At 36.5% G+C, this 20318-nt stretch overlaps 1 protein-coding gene across 2 annotated transcripts in view; it reads right to left on the bottom strand.

Moving 5' to 3' along the window:
* The window catches only part of PDS5B (PDS5 cohesin associated factor B), a 166220-nt gene extending 154459 nt beyond the window's left edge, over positions 1–11761 (bottom strand). For both annotated transcript variants that reach the window (XM_036743468.1, XM_036743469.1), the window contains exons 1-3: positions 11644–11761; positions 10800–10926; positions 5493–5696 (exon numbers count right to left, since the gene is read on the bottom strand). In XM_036743468.1, the coding sequence (XP_036599363.1) occupies positions 5493–5696; positions 10800–10926; positions 11644–11738 (426 nt within the window). In that variant the 5' untranslated portion in view covers positions 11739–11761. The remainder of the gene's footprint in view (positions 1–5492; positions 5697–10799; positions 10927–11643) is intronic.
* Positions 11762–20318: the final 8557 nt, after the last annotated feature.

Below are 20318 nucleotides of genomic sequence, written 5' to 3'. Positions count from 1 at the left end.
ACCAGGAGAGAGCAGGGAATATCACGGAGAAGATGGTGATCAACAGTGTCAAAGACTACAGAGAAGGATGAGGAATGAGTAAAGGCCATTACATTTAGCAGTTAAGAGATCACTGGTAACTTCTGAAGAGGGCATTTGCAGTCAAATGAGGAGATCAGAAACCAGACTATAGGCACTTGTGAGAGTAAGCAGAAAGGAAATAGAAGGATCAAGTGATTACAGTCTTCTCAAGGAGATTAGCCACAAAGAGGAGAGATGTGGCAGGAGAACTAACTGGGATGATTGGATCAAGTGAGGGTATTTTGAGGACTGAGAAGTCATGGGTATGTTGGTAAGAAGGAAGAAAGGAAGGAAATAAGCATTTATTAAGCTCTTACTATGTGCCAGGCTGTACACTGTGCTAAGCACTTCACAAATGTTATCTCATTTGATCTTCACAACAATTCTGGGAGGTAGGTGCTATTATTATCCTCATTTTATAGATGAGAAAACTGAGGCATATAGAAGCTAAGTGACTTGCCCAGGATCACACGAGTCATCCTGACACCAGGCCCCCAGTGCTCTATCCCCTGTGCCCACCTTGCTGCCTCTCTGTCTGTAGGCAGTAAGGAAGTACCAATAGACAGGGAGAAATGAAAACAAGTGGGAAAGTGGGATGACAGGGAGGGCAATCTGTTGGAGAAAACAGGATGGAATGGGATCACCTGTACAGGTGGAGGCATACGTCTTGGCCTGGAAGGGCCAACCTACTGTGTGAAGTCGGAGCAAAGGCAGAGATCGTGGCAGAAGACAGACATCTGAGCCATATGAGATGAGGAGGAGGAGGGGAGAAGAGGCAGCTCTCAGCAAATGGCCTCCATTCTTTTTTCAGGAAAGTATGAGGCAATGTACTCAGCTGAGTGGGTGTAGGGGAAAAAAAGCTGTCAAAGGTTGGAGAAGGAACGAAAAAGACCCTGTAGCGACCGTGAATTGATTAGGGAAATACAAAGGACTGCCTGGCCACAGTGAGATCCAACTGAGATTGTTTGACATCAACTTGTAGGGCACCTGGTCCATATGGTTTTGTGATTAGCTTCATTCAGTAGCACATGAATGGGAGCAAAGGCAGTGGGTGGTAGGAGGAATCTAAGGCTAAAGTTTGGTAAAGTAAGATCAACAATGGGGTACTGACATAAGAGAGCAGCGTAGAGTTGAACTGGTTTACTCAGGGGGTCAAAATGGGAAATGGAAGGAAGTAGAGATATTACAAGGGTGGCAGCCTGGGAAAGAAGTGAATGACGACAGGTTTGGAGGGTCACGGGGAGGATAAAAAAAAGGGTTAGATGTTAAGGCAAAGAGAAAGATAGAATGACAAAAAATGATCTGAAAAGAGAATCTCAGAGTTCACAAACGCAGAAATGGAACACTTGTGAAGCTCAAATGAGACAATAGGTAAAATACTTTCATATCTTGGAAGTGCTTTATAAATGTCAGTTATCACTCTCGGTTTTCACAAAGTTCTTTTTTCCTCATTTTATTTCTAGTTTGCCTATCAAATCCTTCGATTCTTTTTGGCAGCACTATTTGATCACTTAAGCCCAATTCTCTTCTCCATTTTTCAGAAATTGTCTCTCTACACAGCTTTAGTTATTATTGTCTCTTAAAAAAATTTCTTCATTCTATAGGAGTTTTACTTTTTCATAAAATTCTCAATTATTTCTTGGAAAAATCTATCTGGATATTTCGACTTTTTCTTAAATGTCTCCAAGTGAACAAAACATAAAACATGTCTATCATGTGCAAGGCACTATGCTAGGCACAAGGGATGAAGAGATAAAATGTAGTCCTTTACCAGGAGCTCCCACTCTAATGACACCTAGACATGTTTTAAAGAACTCAATCATTCGAATTTTAAATAATGATTATAACTTCAAAATATGGGGATGGAAGTAGAAGGGGATTATCTTCAAGAGAATTCCTAGGTTCAATCGCAAAGAAAAGGCAGTTAAAATAAGAAAGAAGTCTGAGACAAATTAGGATTAGAAATTAGAATCTTACATTTCATATGACAATAAGTTTCTTTAATAGTTTATTTTTCCCAATTACACGTAAAAACATTTTTCAACATTTTAAAAATTTTTCAGTTCCAAATTTTCTCCCTCCCTCCCCTCTGCCCTCATTGAAAAGGCAAGCAATTTGAGGTAGGCTATACATACCACACAAAACATATTTCCATATTAATCATGTGTGAAAGAAAACACAGAACAAGAAAAATAAAAAATAAAGTTTTTAGAAGTATGCTTCAATCTGCATTTAGACTCTGTCAGTTATTTCTCTGGAGGTGGATAGCATTTTTCATCATAAGTCCTTCAGAATTGTCTTGGATAACTATTGCTGAGAATAGCTATCATTCATGGTTAATCATCATACAATATTGCTGTTACTACGTAAAAACTTCTGGTTCTGCTCATTTCACTTTGCATCAGGTCACATTAGTCTTTCTAGGTTTTTCTGAGACCATCCTGCTTGTCATTTTTTTTGTCACTTCTTATAGTATTCCATCACAATCATATACCATAACTTGTTCAGCCATTCTCCAAATCCCTCAATTTCCAATTCTTTGCCTCTACAGAAAGAGTTGCTATATTTTTGTATATATCAGGCCCTTTTCCTTTTTTTCTTTTAATCTCTTTGGAATACAGGCCTAGTAGTGGTATTGCTGGGTGAAAGAGTATGGCACTGTTTTATAGCCCTTTCGGCACAATTCCAAATTACTCTCCAGAATTCTTGTTAGAATTTCTCTAATGTTTTTGTTTTGTAACATTTTTTATATGGCTGATAGTTTTCATTTTTTCCTCTACCTATTAGTATCTTTTGATTATCTACTGGGGAATGACTTATTTTTATATATTTGTATATCTTGAATATCAAATTTTATTAGATAAATTTGTTTTGAAGAATTTTTCCCCAGTTAACTTTTCCCCTTCTACTTCTAAATGTATTGCCTATCCTTGTACAAACACTTCTCAGTTTATGTAACCAATATCCATTTATTTCCTGTGCCCCTCTCCATACTTCGTGTGGTCAAGAACCCTTCCCTTATTCTGAGTTATAAAGGGCATCTCCTAGTTTACTCTTTGTTTATGATATGACCATTTATATCTTGGTCATGTATCCTTTAGAAGTTTATTGTCACCTAATTTCTCAAATATATAGAGAACTGAGTCAAATTTATAAGAATACAAGTGATTCCCCAGTTGATAAATGATCAAAAACTACGAACAGGCAGTTGAGACAAAGTAATGAAAGCTATCTATAATTATGTGAAGAAATGCTGAAGGGGTCACAAGTGGAATAGGTTTAAGAAGCCCTGCTCTAAATCACTACTGATTAGAGAAACAAAAATTAAAACAGCTCTGAAACCTATCATGTTGGCTAATATGAGAGAAAATTATTAGAGGGCCTATGGGAATACAGATATATTAATGAACTAATATTTGTAGCTATAAACTAGCACAATAATTCTAGAAAAACATTTGGATCTCTATCCCAAAAATCATTAAACTGTAAATACCCTTTGACCCAACACATACTGGGTATATATAACCCCAAAAAGATGAAACAAAGGATACATGTTAAAAATATTTATAGCATCACTTATTTTTGTAAGCAAAAACTAGAAACAGAAGAGTGTCCATTAACTGGGTAATGGCTCAACAAATTGTGGCAAATAAATGCAATAGGATATTTTTGTGTTATAAGAGATGATGAAAGGAATGGACTCAGAGAAACCCAGGAAAGATTATTTGAACTAATATAGAGTAAAAGCATGTAAAACCAGGAGAACTCTTTATACAATGACCATAACATTACAAGAGAAAACAATTTTGAAAGACTTAAAAACTCTGATCAATGCCATGACTAATACGACTTATAAGTAGGAGTGCCTTCTTCTTCTTGGTGCAGAATGAGACATATATGACTATTACAGTAGAAGCATTTGCTTGACTATACTTTTATTAACAAGATAGGACTTTATTTAGGGAGACAAGGGAATGTGGAGAATAACAACGGTGATTAGAAAAAAGAGCATCAATAAAATATTTTTAAAACATAACGAACAGAGCAGAAGAAAGCTTAAAAGGAGACACAGACAAGTAGGGAAATACTGGTATAATCATGTTACATTTATTCACACACACGCACACACAAACATATGTGTATTTTTCTTTTCTTTTTTTTTGCGGGGTGGGGGGAGAAGGCAAGGCAAGGCAATTGGGTTTAAGTGACTTGCCCAAGGTCACAGAGCTAGTAAATGTGTCAAGTATCTGAGGCTACATTTGAACTCAGGTACTCCTGACTTCAAGGCCAGGGCTCTACTCACTGCGCCACCTAGCTGTCCCCTCTTTTCCTTTTTTTGGGGGGGGCGATATATGTATATTTTTCAAAACAAGCAACATGCTATAATGGGTTGATAGCCAGCCTTGGGGTAAGGAAGATCTATATTCTAGTCCCACCTCTGACACATATAGGCTGTGGGAATGAGAAACTGCTTAATCTCTTGGGTTAAGTGCCGGCTCACAGCTGCCTGGTAGCCCATCCAGGCCCATTGCTGGTCCCTCCAACAAAGGAAGCTGGGCAGGAGTTTCCACCAGCCTCTGCCCAGGGCAAAATCTCATACTTTTGGGGCTTTAGACCAGTGGTGCCAAACTCAAATGAAAACAGTGCCACTAACCATACATAAGGATCACTGGGGGTGGCATATTAACTTACAAAAACACCTATTAACATTATTTATATTCTATTGTATTTTTATTTTATTAAATATTTCCCAATTTTATTTTAATAAGGTTTAAGTTGTACTCAGAAGTGTACCACCACAACCTGGCCCACTGCTGGCCACATATATGACATCACTACTCTAGACAAAGACTATAAATTACAAAGAAGGTACTGATCTGTACTGGTAGAGGGAGTTTCCTAAACCAATGACATCACGGGTCCAGTCCTTATCTCCTATCGCTAAAATACAAGCTAACAGATTAATGGTTTCAACTATTATCTCTATTTTTCTAGACTCCTTTGCATTCAGAAGTGTTCATGTTTGCTGGTGATTTTATATTTCATGATAAAAAAAATTTAAGAGGTAGTTGACAGTGAGTTACAGAAGTGATGCACCACATTAACACAAGTTTTATCTTTACGGTTCTAAAAAAGCTTCTCAAAGAATCAAATCTCAAAACGTGAGTTGAATACAAGAAAAAAACAAACGGCTTTTGTAAGCATAACAGCACTCTAAGAAATGTCAAATTCTTTAGTGCCTACTTTGATAGTTACTGTCACACGTTAAATAAAAACAACTCAAAGGCCAAAAACTGATAAGGTCTAGTGATGCTGACTTTTTTTTAAATTAAAAAGTTCAATTAAATTTCTAACAGAAAGAGCTTACCTATGACAACCTACAACATGGCGTCAACCTTGGAAAAGAAGTTTTTAAAATACATCATACTTGCCTTCAGTTTGTCTGGTGAAGTATAAGGTGCTTCAGGAGCATAAATCCTAAAAATATCAGCAAGACAACATGCCACCAGTAAGCGAACATCTTTATCGGGATGCTTGAGGAAAAAATCTGAAGCAAGGTGTAAAGCAAGATTTAGATACAGCTCCTTTTCTTCTTCAGAGTCCTGGTCCATATCCATGAAAGTTTTTACAACCATCTACATAAAAATAAAATCTCAATCAAATAAGAAAGTTTTTCTCATGTAAAATGCAGTTCAGCTAAGAAACACTGATCACATTGTTTTATAACCAACATATGTCACTTCCTTTTTATTCCAGAAACTAGAAATCATGAAATATATTTGGACTTTTCTACAAATACTGAAGGAACAATATATAAGATTACAAAATACCTGAATAAAGTTTCAAGAAGTTCTTTCAAATTCATTAGCATGATTCAGGTTGTTCAAGACTAAGATTCATGCATTGGTTACTGAAGAAAGAACTTCTAACATTTTATACTTCTGGAACCAAGAGTTTTATGCTTTGTTTTGTTTTTGTGAACACTGAGCACATACTCCAAAATATATAACTTTTTTTCACCTTAATATCTTTATTCCTTAAATAATGGGAGGGAAAATAATGTACTGTAAAATAAAATATAATAATCTAGCTTCCTATTTGGAGTGTCAAGCCCCCCACAAAAAATGAAGTCTACAGGCTATTTTTTTAAAAGGATAAAAGAAGGATTAAAAGAAATTTATGGGTGATAGATCATGCTGTGAAGAAGTTAGGTATGCCCAAAATATATTTCCTTTGACATAAAGGGCAAATACCATACCACCTCACTGATGGAAATAGCACACTGGTTTATACAGCCCATTGCTTTATCCCAATATAACATATAAAAGGGTCTTATGTAGCAGAGAAAAGGGAATCAAAAAGCTATACAAAAGTATATTTCTCTAGAATCACCTTACAATACAAGTGGATTAGAAACCACAAGAAATGTTGTTAAGGGCAAAGGAACATCGAAGCTAATTTAATCCAGAATAATTATTTGCAATGACCAAAATAAAAACAATGTTAGGTATAATGTTCTTAGCATATTCAGTTAGTCAACCAACATTTATGAAGTCCCTACATATACGGAACAATGCTAGTTCACTAGGTATACTAAGAAAGGCAAATTAATTCCTTGTTCTCAAAGAGTCTTATGGAGAAGAATCAAGAGAATTTCGTAGCTAAAGGAACTTTATATTCAAATTATCTATCTATCTATCTATCTATCTATCTCAAGCTAGTTAAAAGGAAAAGGTTTCCCACTTGGCTTCCACTAGGTGGTGCTACAAATGCAAAGCAAAAGGTCATTTTACATTTACAGTCATCAAACATGTATTAAGTATATATGCAAGGCTGAAAGGTAAAATGGTACAATGTAAAGAGAGCTGGCCTTGGAGTCAAGAAGACCTAGGTTAAAGTTCTGCCTCAGTCACATACCAGATATGTAACCATGGACAAGTCATTAAACCTCTATGCTCTAAGGTAATTAAAAGGAAACTGCCAGTCTTCAGCACAGAAACTCCCACATTGAAGTTTCCTACACCAATGAAATCACAGATCCAGACTAAAAGACAAAATACAATATTAAGAGGTATGCACTCGCTAATTCATGCCTAAGCAGAAGTGACCCAAACTTGTACTGGGTGCCTCCATCCTATTTCAGAGTTGTTCTTCAGATGAAAAGTAGTTTGACTGCTTACAGAATTATCAGGAGGGCACTCAGGTAGCTACAAGAGTAGCAGCATGGGCTTAAATATTAGATAATGGCATGAATAATAAACCTGGTACCTTAGTCAAAGAGGGTGACAAGCCCTCCAATGATATATATACCAACATGAAATAACAACCTAAAACAAAATTTTAAAGCGTTTAGAAAAGGTGAAACATACTTGTACATATCTAAAAAATAAAAATTTTTATTTTTCTCTAAATGGCTAGATGAAATAGTGATAAAACATAAATTACAGAAAATTAACAAAATAAATAGGCTATTACAAGTCAACCTTTCCTATGTAGATAGATCTGTGATCTCAATGACAATCACCCCTAAAATGGGAAAGATTGCACTCTCATCCATGCCTTTTCATTCTGTGCCACTATTGTCCACAGGCTTTAACATGTATATAGCAAGAATGTATATATTAAGTATTGACTCTTGGTCATTGTAAATCGTCCACCTTCTGGGAAAATAACAGTTTGATCATAGGATCAAAGATTTTGAGTTGAAAGAGGCTTTAAAGATTATCCTGTACAACTCTCTCATTTTACAGAAAAAGCAATTGAGAAAGCCAAAAAAAGTAAATCAAAAGCTAATTCTCTTTTCCATGGCAGCCTATAATCCAAGGGATCAGTTTTGTCTTCTTACCATCATCTTCAGAATCTTTTATTTTTGCACCGTCAACCTTCAGGCAACTATCCCACTTGATTTTCCTACTGTACCCAACATAGCTTTAAAAATCTCTTTTATTGACTAGCATTCAACACCCCAGCTGTACCTCATTCTCAGCTTAGACACTGCTGATAACTATTTTTACAAGAACGTGCTACTTTATATTCATCCTCAATTACCTATCTTACTTCCTTATTGGGTTTACTGAATGGATGGTAAATTTATATCTGGAGGGGATGGTGGAAGTCATCAAGTTCAACAGCCTCATTTTACAGGAGAGGAAACTAAGACTTGGAAAGATTAAATGACTTCTCCAGGGCCAAAAAGCTAATACGTGTCTGAGGCATGATTCAAACACAGATCTTTTTGACTCCAAGCCTAGCACTCTATGTCTCCTATATGCCTCTCTTTAAAATATAAGAAATTTAATAAAACCATGTATACTTCTGTAATTAGAATTCTGTTCTTGAAAGCATCTCCTAGTCTCTTTTAATCTGACCTGCTATATCTAATCTTAAAAGCATGTAATCTAACTACCTTTTCTCTCTGAATTCAGAAATCTGTCCAACCAGAGCCCAGGGAGCAAGGCATCAAACACTATCTGGCATTTCCCTATCTGCCAAACTTTTTGACAGCATTGTCACTCAATCTTGAAGTTTCTGTCATTCCTACCCACTGGTCAAAATCAAGTACAAATCAACAATAATCGCCCTCCTTCACTTTACTCTGAATAATAAAATTACCAGGAAAGCAAATCAAGAACTTCTTGGCTGCTCTACTTTTACCAGAGTTTCAATGAATTGAATTTATGTTAATATAAGGAAAATGTAAATTACCAAAATGTACATAAACAAGTTTCATTATTTAGCCCTATTTAGATAATAATTTTAGAAATGCCTTTCTAACATACACAGATGTTGGTAAATTAAGTAGGCTAGCGTGTTAAAACTACTCAATGCTTTCTTACTTGATTAAAAAGACCACCTGCTGCTAGTTGTCATTATGCATATACAATGTATGCAAATCCACAATACAATGCATGCAAATCCAGTATTAGAGTCACTTCTGGTTATAAAAATATACCATGCAGACATAAGGCACTGCTGTCTATTTTTCAATTCAATGTTTTCAGGGAGCACAGATGAAGTGGAAGAGATACTGGATACAGACTATCAAAGAGAGACTCTAAACTGATTACTGATCTAATTTTATTGAAAAAAATGCTCTAGAAATAGGATGATGGTGACAGTGAAGGTGGTGATGGTGGTGAGCATTCCCATAGTGCTTTAGATACATCACTTCATTTGATCCTTACAACCACCACCCTAGGAAGTAGATAGTGTTATTGTTCCCATTTTACAGATGAGGAAACGGAGGCTGAGAGAGGTTAAAGGGTATGCCGAGAGTCATATATCTAGAAAGTGACTGGAGCAGTATTCAAACGCAGGTCTTCCTGACTTCGAGTCCGCTCTCTACCGCACCAGCTAGCGACCTCAACATATACATGAACACTTCATATGACTCTCCTTTCTGTGCTTGGAGCAGTGCTTTACACACATGAGCTACTTAAATAAATGGTTACTGAGAGCAATCAATCAACAAGAATTTATTAAGCACTGATCATATGCCAAGCTCTGCTTTAAACATTGGGGATATAAATACAAAACAGCTCGCCTCCAAAGAGCTTACACGTTAATGGAATAGAGGTACACATATAGATTCAAGACATAGATATATATATATATATACACTAATATACTAATATATATAATATACTAATAAGATAACTATGGAAAGGAAGGCCCTAACATCCTGGGGGTCAGGACCAAAAAATATCTCTAACAGTAGTTGGTACCTGAACTGAGTATAAAGGAAACCAAGAATTCAGGACAGCGGAAAGGGGGGTGGGATGGGCACCACGGAGGTAGGGGGTGAGAACAGGACAAGAGGACAGCCAGTGAAAGGGCAGAAAGATGGACAGTGGAGCACTATGAGGAATAGTAAGTAGGACAGAATGGAAGAATTGTAGAAAACATGGAAGACAGTAATGAAAGGTAGGAAAAGGCCTTAAATGCCAAACAGAATACAGTTTATACTAGGGTGCAGGGAGTCACCACTGGAATTTATTAAGTGTGAGGGAAGATGTGGTCAGAGCTACACTTTAGGAAAATCATTTTTGACAGCTATGCAGAGGATAAACTAGAGTGAGGAGAGACAAGAGGTAGAAAGACCAAATACAAGGCTATTACAAAAGTCCAGGTGTGAGATTTTGTGGGCCTGAACTGGAGTGGTAGCTGTGTGAGTGGAAACAAGGAGGCATATCCAAGAGAGACTGTGGAGATCTGACTATTGTATATGTGAAGAAAGGAGTTGTGGATAAAAGAAAGGGTGAGAACCTGGGTGACCGGAAATATGGTCGTGACCTCAACAACAGGGAACAGGGTGAATTTTTCAAAAGATAATGAGTTCTGTTTTGGACATCCTGAGTTTGAGGTATCTAACATATATCCAGTTCAATGTACAACAGGCAATTCTTGATACAGGACTCAAACTCAGAAGAGAAACTGGGGCTGGATATATAGACCTGCAAGCCACGTGCACAGACATGATAATTAAGTCCCTGGAGCTGATGAGGTCACCAAGAGGTTGGAATCAATAAGAGCTGGGGTTCAAGGCCTCCATCGGACTCATAATGGCCAAGTCATTTAACTCCTCAGTGCTCTCAGCAACTCTCTGAAACAGAGCAGGCACATTGGTAGAGAGAGTTTGCCCACAGAGAATTCTTTACACCAATGACACCTCAGGTACAATCCCAAAAAATACAAAATAAAAATAAATGTGGTTTTTAATATAGCCAGACAGTACTAACCTTTAACCGTCTCACCATCTCCTCTTTAGATATTTTGTCTGAGATTTCTTTGACGCCGGGAGGATAAGTAATTTTTCCATCATTGGCTCTTGTCTTTGAATGAGCCATGATTGAAATATTTTCAACCCTAAAACAAGAAAAAAAAAATTAAGGTACGTTTTGTATATTCACAAATAAATTATTACTAAATGATACAGGACAAAGAATTATCAATATAGACATACCCCCACATAATCTTGCCCTATAACTCCTGAACATTAATAATATTAAGGTATCATAACCACACCCCACCACAACCCCACTGTAACTTCATTAATTTCCCCAGCTCCTGAGCAGGAAAACTCCTACTCCCTTTTCCCTTCCCCCTCCCCCACCTTTGTTTCCTTTAGTCATAATTTCATGAAATAAATAGGGAATAATATGCCTATAAAATACTCTCAAGGAAAACACAATCAGAAATAAATTAAAGTACAGCTATTATTTAAGTTATAAAAACTTGCCTAAATTAATTAGAAATTTGTTATTGATACAATGAGGTGCATAAAAATTAATCTATAGGAATGGCTAAGGAAGTTGGAATACATGGATGTAATAGAATATTACTATGCTATCAGAAATAATATGATAAATACAAAGTAGTATGGGAAGACTAAAAATGAACTGGTGCACAGTGAAGTAGAACCAAGAAAATAATATGCACAAGGACTATAACAATGAAAATGGAAAAAAAAAAAACAAAAAAACAAAAATAAAACAACTGAAACTGAAGACTGCAAAATTATAATGACCAAGCTTGGCCCCAAAAAAGAAGAGATATGAGAAAGTATTTCATCCCCAGCCCTACCCTTGTTGCAGATGTGGGGCGACACTGAATATAATTTCAGACTTGTTCAATATGCTGGTGAGTTTTGCTGAACTTTTTTTCCCCCTCTTTTTCATCCTTTGTTATAAAGGCTGGTTTTCTAGGAGGGAAAGGGGAAGGGATATATGAGGAAATGCAGGTGATATAAAAACAAAAGACCTCAATCAAAGTTATTTTTAAATTACTTTATAAAGTTTTACCCAAAATTTAAGTAATTTTGGTTAATTTGACTACCTAATCCCAAATCTCCTTCTTTTGTGGCCAACCTATTCTTATCAGTGCCAACAAAGTTCTTTGCCCCTATTTTTCTTGTCTTGTCTCACAAATAATCCTTTTCAAATACTCTATATGGTTGTGACCTTTTCCACCTCCATACTCTTACTAACACAAGTTGCCTGTGCATGAAATGTACTCCTCACCGAATCTCCTGTTGAATTCCACAACTGCCACCAACCTCCAAGAAGTTCATTTCTATTCCTCTAATTTTGCCATGACAGAGAGTCAGTCATAGCATTTAAGGGGGCAGAAGACCATCATCTAATTCAAATCTCATTTTTACAGGCAATGAAAAAGCTTCACTTCTTCACTCTCCCAGAGAGATTTAGTGACCGGTCCAAAGAATATACATATCTCTTGGCACTTTTTCTCCTTTTTCATAAAAGCATAAATAAATAAATAAAAGACAGGAAAACCTATTAAAAGTTACTTTCATTCTTATCACTTATTCTCTACTTGATTCCTTGCAATCTGTCTTCAGCTCCTACCACTTCTACTGATATCTTAACTGGCAGAGGCTACCAAATATCTCCTAAATGAACAACAATGTAGTGCAGAAGAAAAAGCAGTGGATTTATAGTCAAAAAATCTTGGTTCAAATCTTGGCTCTGCCACTTCTTCCTACCTTTTGTACTTTGGGCAACTTACTCTATCTGTTTGGGCCTCAATTCCCCCATCATAAAATGAAAGAGTTAGTATATATGACTTCTAAGTTTCCTTCCAGTTCTAAATCGATGACTAAGCCTAAAGGTACTCTTTTTCAATCCTGACTCCTTGACATTTCTATGATATTTAATCTCACTGACTTCCTCCTAAGCGTCTAAATATCTTCTCTTTAGTAGGCTTCAAAGAGATGCTTGTCTTCATGCCTAACCTTTTTATTATTCTATTTGATGCCTTACCATTAGTTTAACGCTACCCCACCCTCACCCTGAGACTGTTCCCAGGTCTCACTTCTTCACTTTTCTCCCATGATCATCTGATTTTGCTTCATGGTTTGACCAGCTATACATGGTTGACTCCCAAAAATCTTTTTCTCTAGCCCTAACCACCCTCCTAAGCTCCAGAACTAAATCTCCATCTACTTGCCGTGCAGACATCTTAAATTCAACAAGTTCTAGAAAGAATTATATGAAATGAGTAAGAGAAAAGGAAGCAAAGTCAAAGCAACAATATAAAAAAGACTATAATGCGAACAAAAACACCACCAAAAGCAACAAAACATTATCAAATACAATAGACAATGCTGGTAGAAAATTACTGAAGTTAAAGCATACAACCTTCCTTCCTGTTAAACAGTAAACTACAAATATATAGATTAAAATGCACTATCAATAGTTCAAAATAGTTCAGTTCAACAAACATTTATTAAGCAAATACTACATGCTAGGTAGGCATTGTGCTAGACAATCCCTGAGGAAATAAAGATTTAAAACAAAAGTTCTTACCCTCAAGGAGCTTATTCTACTAAAGGACTACAAAGGTGATAAAACATGAAGCATATTACAAGGAAAACTGAGGTGGGAAGAAAGTAATAACTGGTGGGATAAGGGGAGACTTGAGAAAGATGACACCTGACGAGTTATCAAAGAATTCAGAGACAAAAGTGAGAAAGAAGACTTAAATACCTAACTGTTCTCAAGGAATATTTTGAGAGGAGAGACTACTACTTAGTCAAAACAACACGTATTCTCCCCCTTCCCCCCAAAATCAGCATGTTCAAAACAGAATCTAATGGCATAATGAAAAGAACAGTGCATTTAGAACCAAGACACCTAGATAGGTTCACATTCCAGTTCTAAACATTTATTAGCTGTGTGACCATGAAGTAAATTAATTATTTGAGTTAGTGTCCTTATATGTAAATAGGCATAACTGTATTATCTACTTCAGAAGATTGGAGTAAAGTGCTTTGTAAAAGTCATTACATAATTATACATTTTACACATTATATTAATGTGAATTACTATTATCTTCTAAACCTACTCAAGTTCAAAACCTTGGTACTATTTTTAGTTTTCTTTCTTATTTCTCATCTCTATCAGTTACAAAGTCCTACTGTTGTTGTCTACACATTATCCAGAACAAATGAATTCAACGTGGGATAAATGGTCAAAAGATATTAACAAATGCTCTCAAAAGAAATTGTAACATAGGAAACATTGCTCCAAATCATGTACGAGAAAAGTAAATCAAGCCAACTTTGAGGTTTCACTTTACCCCCAGAAAATTTCTGGAAATGATGACCAAAGTTTGGAACAATTAATGTTGTTGAGATTGTGGAAAGACAAGCATAGTAATAAAATACTGTTGATGGACCTTCGAATTAGTTAAGCCACATTAGAGAACAATTTAGAACTAAGCTTTAAAAAAAAACAAAAATGTCTATACTCTTTGACATAGATCCCACTTATAAGCTATGTATAGCCTTCTCCCCTCCAAAAAGCCTGAAGGAACAGTCCCATATACATCAACATATTTAACAGCAGCAGTTTTGATGGTAATATAAACACAAATAAATAAATATTATATATATTATATAAAACTGTGTGTGTGTGTGTGTGTGTGTGTGTGTAGTTTTTGTAGCTAATAAGAGAAACAAGGCATAGGCCCAAAGACTGGAGAACAGCTACACAGATTCTGGTACATTAACATTAAGAAATGATTAATATGAAGAATACAGAGAAACATAGAAAAATTTACACGAAGTAACAGAACCAAAAAAGCAATACACAATCAAAAGTTGAAGGCTGCAAAAATATGACTCAAATATGGCGCCAAAGGTATAAGAAATGCTTTACCCTGCTTTTTTGCAAAAGGGATTATAGTTATGGCATGCCACATATAACACCAAACTGGCTCAATATGTTAATTAAACTGAACTACCTGTTTCCTAATCATTATTCCTTGTTATAAAGATAGGCTCTCTGGGAAGAAATGAGAGGAATACATTTGGAAATGTCTGTGAAGCAAAAAGAAAAGAAAAATAACAATAAAATTTTCTTTTTCCGAAAACTGCCCCCAAAAGGGGGGAGGGGAGACCCTAGATGGCAAAATTGATAGAGCCCTAGAGTCAGTTATGGCTTTACTTCAAATCCAGACTCAGACACTAACAAGCTGTGTGACCCTGAGCAAGTTACTTAACCTTGGTTGCCTTCCCCTCTCCCCGCTCCCCCTCCAAAAGAAACAAAAGAAAATTATATGTCACCATGCAGACACCATTCTAATACAAAATTTTTCCTAAGACCTGTCCATCCTTCAATCCCACTAGGTTCGGACCCTCCTCTGAAAATCCCTTCCTGTCATGCACTTTTTTAATAAACTCAAAAAAAGGTACCCAAAATAAGTAATAGATTCTCATGAAAATTTTGTATTCATGGAAAAGTTGGAATAATTACTGGTATTTTCACAGTTGCTTTTTCTTTTTTTTCCTAATTTTGTAGTAACTTCACAAATATTTAACAAACATTTAATAATACACATTTAATATAACATATTAAACATAGTAAGTATTAAAATTTCTTTTTGTATTTGTGTAATAATAAGGTCTAAGGGTTTGGGTTTTTGGTCTATACTCTTTCATATGCCTTCAGATGTTATTTGATGCTCTCATCATTGTGACACCTGTAGCAAACACCTCTTTGTGTACTTGGTCTGGTCTGGCTGCCTTTCCTACAAATTCATAACCATTAAGTTTAAAGTCCAAATGATGGCTTCACCACCCACAAAACTGAAAAGGATTTGTTATTAAAATCTCTCTAAACAGTTTCCTTTTTTCATCCGTTTGTTGCCCCTTGTGGCTTTGTTTAAATGAGACTCTAACCAAAGTTTATTAATCTTGTTTCTGTCTCCATTACTTCTCATTGTTTTGTGAGATTGCCCATAATCTTCCACCACCTTTTCCCTAAGATTTTCAAGGTGAATTTATATTCTAGACTGGTGTAGCCCTTAGCACCTTGCCATACTTCTCCCCTTGGCAAGGAGATCAAGTTTTTGCTAGCTGGGGTGATTTCTAGATTCTTCTGGTCTCATCACAGAAAATCAATAAGCATTTATTTACTTTGTGCCAGGAATGGTACTAGGTATGGGGGATCAAAACTGAAATCATCATTCCTTACTCTCTGATTATTTGACTTACCATTATTAGTCTATATTTATATCTATCAGACCAAACTGTATTACGAATGACAATGAAACAGGGTCCAAAGAGACACAAAAAGGTCCAAGTCACCTCTCTGGATCTCACATTTTCCTCTGTAAATTAAGGGCTTGAAGGTTACATGATCAATAAGATCCCTTCTAGCCCCACTAAATCCTATGAAAGGATTAAGGGGAGGAACAGCTATATTCTTTAAAATCTACCTTGGAAGGATTAAAAAAATATAGTTCTCTCTAAAAATCCTTAATGAGACAATAATTTTATAGTCATAAGAGTAAAACCATTCTCAAATTTTTAGTCTGAAGGCATTTATTGTGCTGTAAAATTCCCTGTAACTAGTACCCACTACAACCAGTAGATGGTACTCTCCATGCAGACAAGCCTTCTGGACCATGTTTAAACAGAAAAGTGAAATAAGTCTGCAAGGGATATAACTAAAAACTGGGTAAATATGTGTTATAGAGAGAAAAAAAAGATATACACAAAACGAATATCTCCTTTAAAATGTCAACTAGAATATAATATCCACATATTTTATATCAAACTACTCAAATGAAAAGGTGCTATCATCATATACAAACGTTTATCCTTCACAAACATGCTACTGACATACTATTAGAACATGCATTTTTAATACCTATTCCAGATCAAATGAGTTCCTATAGAGTAACATGTAAATTTTTCTATTAAAATTATTTCAAATATCTTAGAAGTGCTTCTCATTAAGGGCAATCTTTTAAAAAAATACATTTCTCTGTTCCTCTAATTTAACTTTCCTTCTTATTTTAGATTTTTTTTGGTATCTTGAATTTTTTTTTTATTGTTGTCTTATAGGAACCAACAAAACACAGCAAAAACAAAGTTGAGGATGAGTAAGAAGTCATGGTAAAGACTTAGTAAGGGACCTTAACTAAGGTAGAACCCAAAGCCTTGGCAATGCTAGGTTCTAATCAAAGACAAAGATAAGAGTAATTCTTAAAATGTTTATATTTTAGACTACATTTAATATAAAGTCCTAGTGCCTCAGGCCCACAAACTAAGAGTCACCCTATATTCCTCATTATCTCTCACACCTTCCCCCTCCCATATCCAGTTCATCCTCAAATTTATTAAGTAGTTCATTTATAAGCAAAAAGGGATTAAAGTTCTAGGAGTTTGTATATACATAAAAGTATTCAACAGAACTCCCAACTTTCCAATAATTAGAACAGAAACAGAACCATAAGAACAATCTTAATTCCAAATCTTTTCATTATGACCATTCCGAAGACCCAATGGAGTGGATCCAATTCCACCTTTTCAAAAGTATTTATTTTCTCTTCCTAGTCTTTTTAATCCCTTTCTACTTCAGCAGCTGTCCTTTACAATAACATGCAGCTGAATTCTAATCTAACTCACAAGCTGCAACTCTTCCCTTTTTCTCCTTAGGTTCTTTCTATAGTCCAATGAGCAATGGACTTAAGATTTAGGAAGACCTGAGTTCAAATCCCATTTCAGACAGGACCCTGTATGACCCTGGGCAAGTTACTTAACCTCTCTGTCTCAATTTCCTCATGTGTAAAATTACAGATAGTAATAGCACCCACCTCACAGTATTATTATGAAGAACAAACAAGATATATGCAATTTACCATGCATATCTTAAAGCAATCGCAAGCTGAGGCCATTGGTCAAGTGCTCCCTCTCTTGCTTCCCTCCTCCTTTCACACCACACTGATGCCTTCAGCCACTATCTTTAGCTGTTTCACATGAAGATGAGGCCCTCTGCTCTGCCAGGGGAAACAGTTCTACTTGCAAGAATGATACATCCCATCTTCTCCAGAAGATTGCCCCCTCTATCTATGATCAGTTTCATTTGTCTTCAGTCTCTCCTTTATACTAATACTTCCCTACTGCCTTAAAAAATGCCCAGATCTACTGCATTGGAGAGTATTATGGTACTATAAAAAAAAAAATAGACCAAAGGGATGGATTCAGAGAAACCTAGGAAGACTTATATGAACTGATGCTGAGTGAAGGTAGCAGAATACAAGAATCTACATCAAGATAAAAAATAACACTGAAGGATTTACAAACTGATCAATGAAATAACCCATCATGACTCCAGAAGAGTAATGATGAACTATGTTTCCCAAATCTTGACAGAAGAATTGAGCTAAGGCAGTAGACATGTATTTTATTTTCAGATATGGTCAACGTGCTGATTTGTTTTGCTTGACTATTCTTATGAGTTACAAGAGAGGGAACCGGTGGAGAGGAAAGAAGGAGTATAGCAATAAGGATTCCTCTCCAGGTTGCACTCTGGTTAATTACCATGGCCAGAAACCTCTTCGTCTTGAAAGCTCCATGCTGCTGGCCCCTTCTACCATGCCCCCAACCCCTACCCCCCCCAGTTTCTTAGCTTCCTTTTTCTATGTTGTGTTTTCTTTTCTTAGAATTTAAGCTCCTTTGAGGTCAGAGTCTGTCTTTCTGCTTGTATTTGCATTCTCAGCCTTAGCACAATGAGTGTGCACTGAAGAAAGAAGATAAAGAGTGTCAATGAAGCACAGAAGAGAATAATAGAAGGTAGTCCAGGAGAGAGAGAGAAAGAGAGAGTGTGTATCTACGTATAAAACCAACTGCATATTATATAGAGAATAGCAGTTTCTCATACAACACCTGAACTACGGCAGTAATCTGCTAGTTAGTCTTCTTCTATCAACCCTTTCCACACTCCAATCCGTCTTCTACTCAGCTTTCAAACTGATCTTCCTAAAGTGCAGGTTTGACTATGTCACCTCCTGCCCCTCTACTCAAGCAACTCCCTATTGCCTCAAGATCAAATATAAAATTCTCTGTTTGTCTTTTAAAGCCCTTCATAATCTGGTCCTTCCTACCTTTGCTGTGCTCTTATACCTCATTCCCTTCCTTGTACTCTCTGACCCAGTGAAACCAGCTGTTCCTCAAATGTAACACTCCATCTCCTGACTCAGAGCATTTTCACTGACCGTCCCCCTTGCCTTGAACTCCCTTCCTGCTCATCTCTGCCTCCTGGAATTCCTGGTTTCCTTCAAGTCTCAATTCAAGTTCCATCTTCTGCAAAAAGCCTTTCCCACTGCTCTTTAATCTTTTTATCCCGCACATAGCTTCTTTGTACAATTGTTTGCATGTTATCTCTAGCAGATTGTAAATTCCTTGAGAACAGAACTAGGGTTTTGTTTGTTTTTGCCTTTCTTTGTATCCCCATTGCTCGACACATAGTAAGTGCCCAATAAAGAGATGGAGAGATGTTGCCCAGGTGAAATCAACAGGCCTTGGCAAAACATAGTATATGGAGGTTAAGGGGGTGAAATGGAGAGAGGAATTGAGGAGAACACCTAGGTTGAGAGCCTAGACTGACAAACTGGACTAATTCTGTATAAAAATGTTAATGTTTGCTAATATTTGTCCATTTCAAAATAACAAAGTAAAATTAACATGGGTGGGGGGGGGGGAGAACAAAGCTAGAGCACAGATAGAAAAATTTTGCTTATCTTTCCTCTTAAACCTAATCAAGATAATTCAAGTAAGGGGAAGTCACTAACAGGGAAATTAAGAAAGGTTTCCAAGAGGAAGTGGCAGGTGAAGGAAGAAAAAGGACTCTAACAAGGGAAAGTGTGGTGGGTATGTATCCTAGGAATAGGGAACACCTGTCCGAAACCACAGTGGCACAATGCAGATTTTGGGGCACAACAAGAAAAGCAATGAAAGGAAATGATATAGAACAAATATAGAAAGGTGAGCTGGAAATCTGGAACTATATCCAACAGGTCACTAAACTGCATACATCTCTTGAACAGCAACACCAACGTGCTAGGCATATACAGTCAATAAGCACTTGTTAGATGTCTGCTCTGTGCCAGGCACTAAGCCAATCACTGGAAATTCAACGAAAGGCAAAAGATGGTTTCTGGCCTTGAGGAGCTCGCAATTTAATGAGGAAGACAACATGCAAATAGCTACATACAAAAATGCTATGTACAGGATAAATAGGAAATAATCAACAGTGGAAGTTAGAATTAAGAGAAATCAAGAAAGCCTTCCTGCAGAACGTTAAGATTTTAGTTGGGATTTGGAAGGAAGTCAGTGAAGCAAGGAGGCAGACAAGAGGAAAGAGAGCATTCCAGGAATAGAAGACAGGCAGAGAAAGAAAATGCCCAGAGTCTGGAGATGGAGTGTCTTGTTCCAGGGACAGCAAGGAAAC

This window comes from Trichosurus vulpecula, chromosome 2, assembly GCF_011100635.1.
Source record: "Trichosurus vulpecula isolate mTriVul1 chromosome 2, mTriVul1.pri, whole genome shotgun sequence".
Lineage (NCBI taxonomy): Eukaryota > Metazoa > Chordata > Mammalia > Diprotodontia > Phalangeridae > Trichosurus > Trichosurus vulpecula.
The sequence above is the reverse complement of the archived record's forward strand: the minus strand, read 5'-3'. Positions and strand labels throughout refer to the sequence as shown.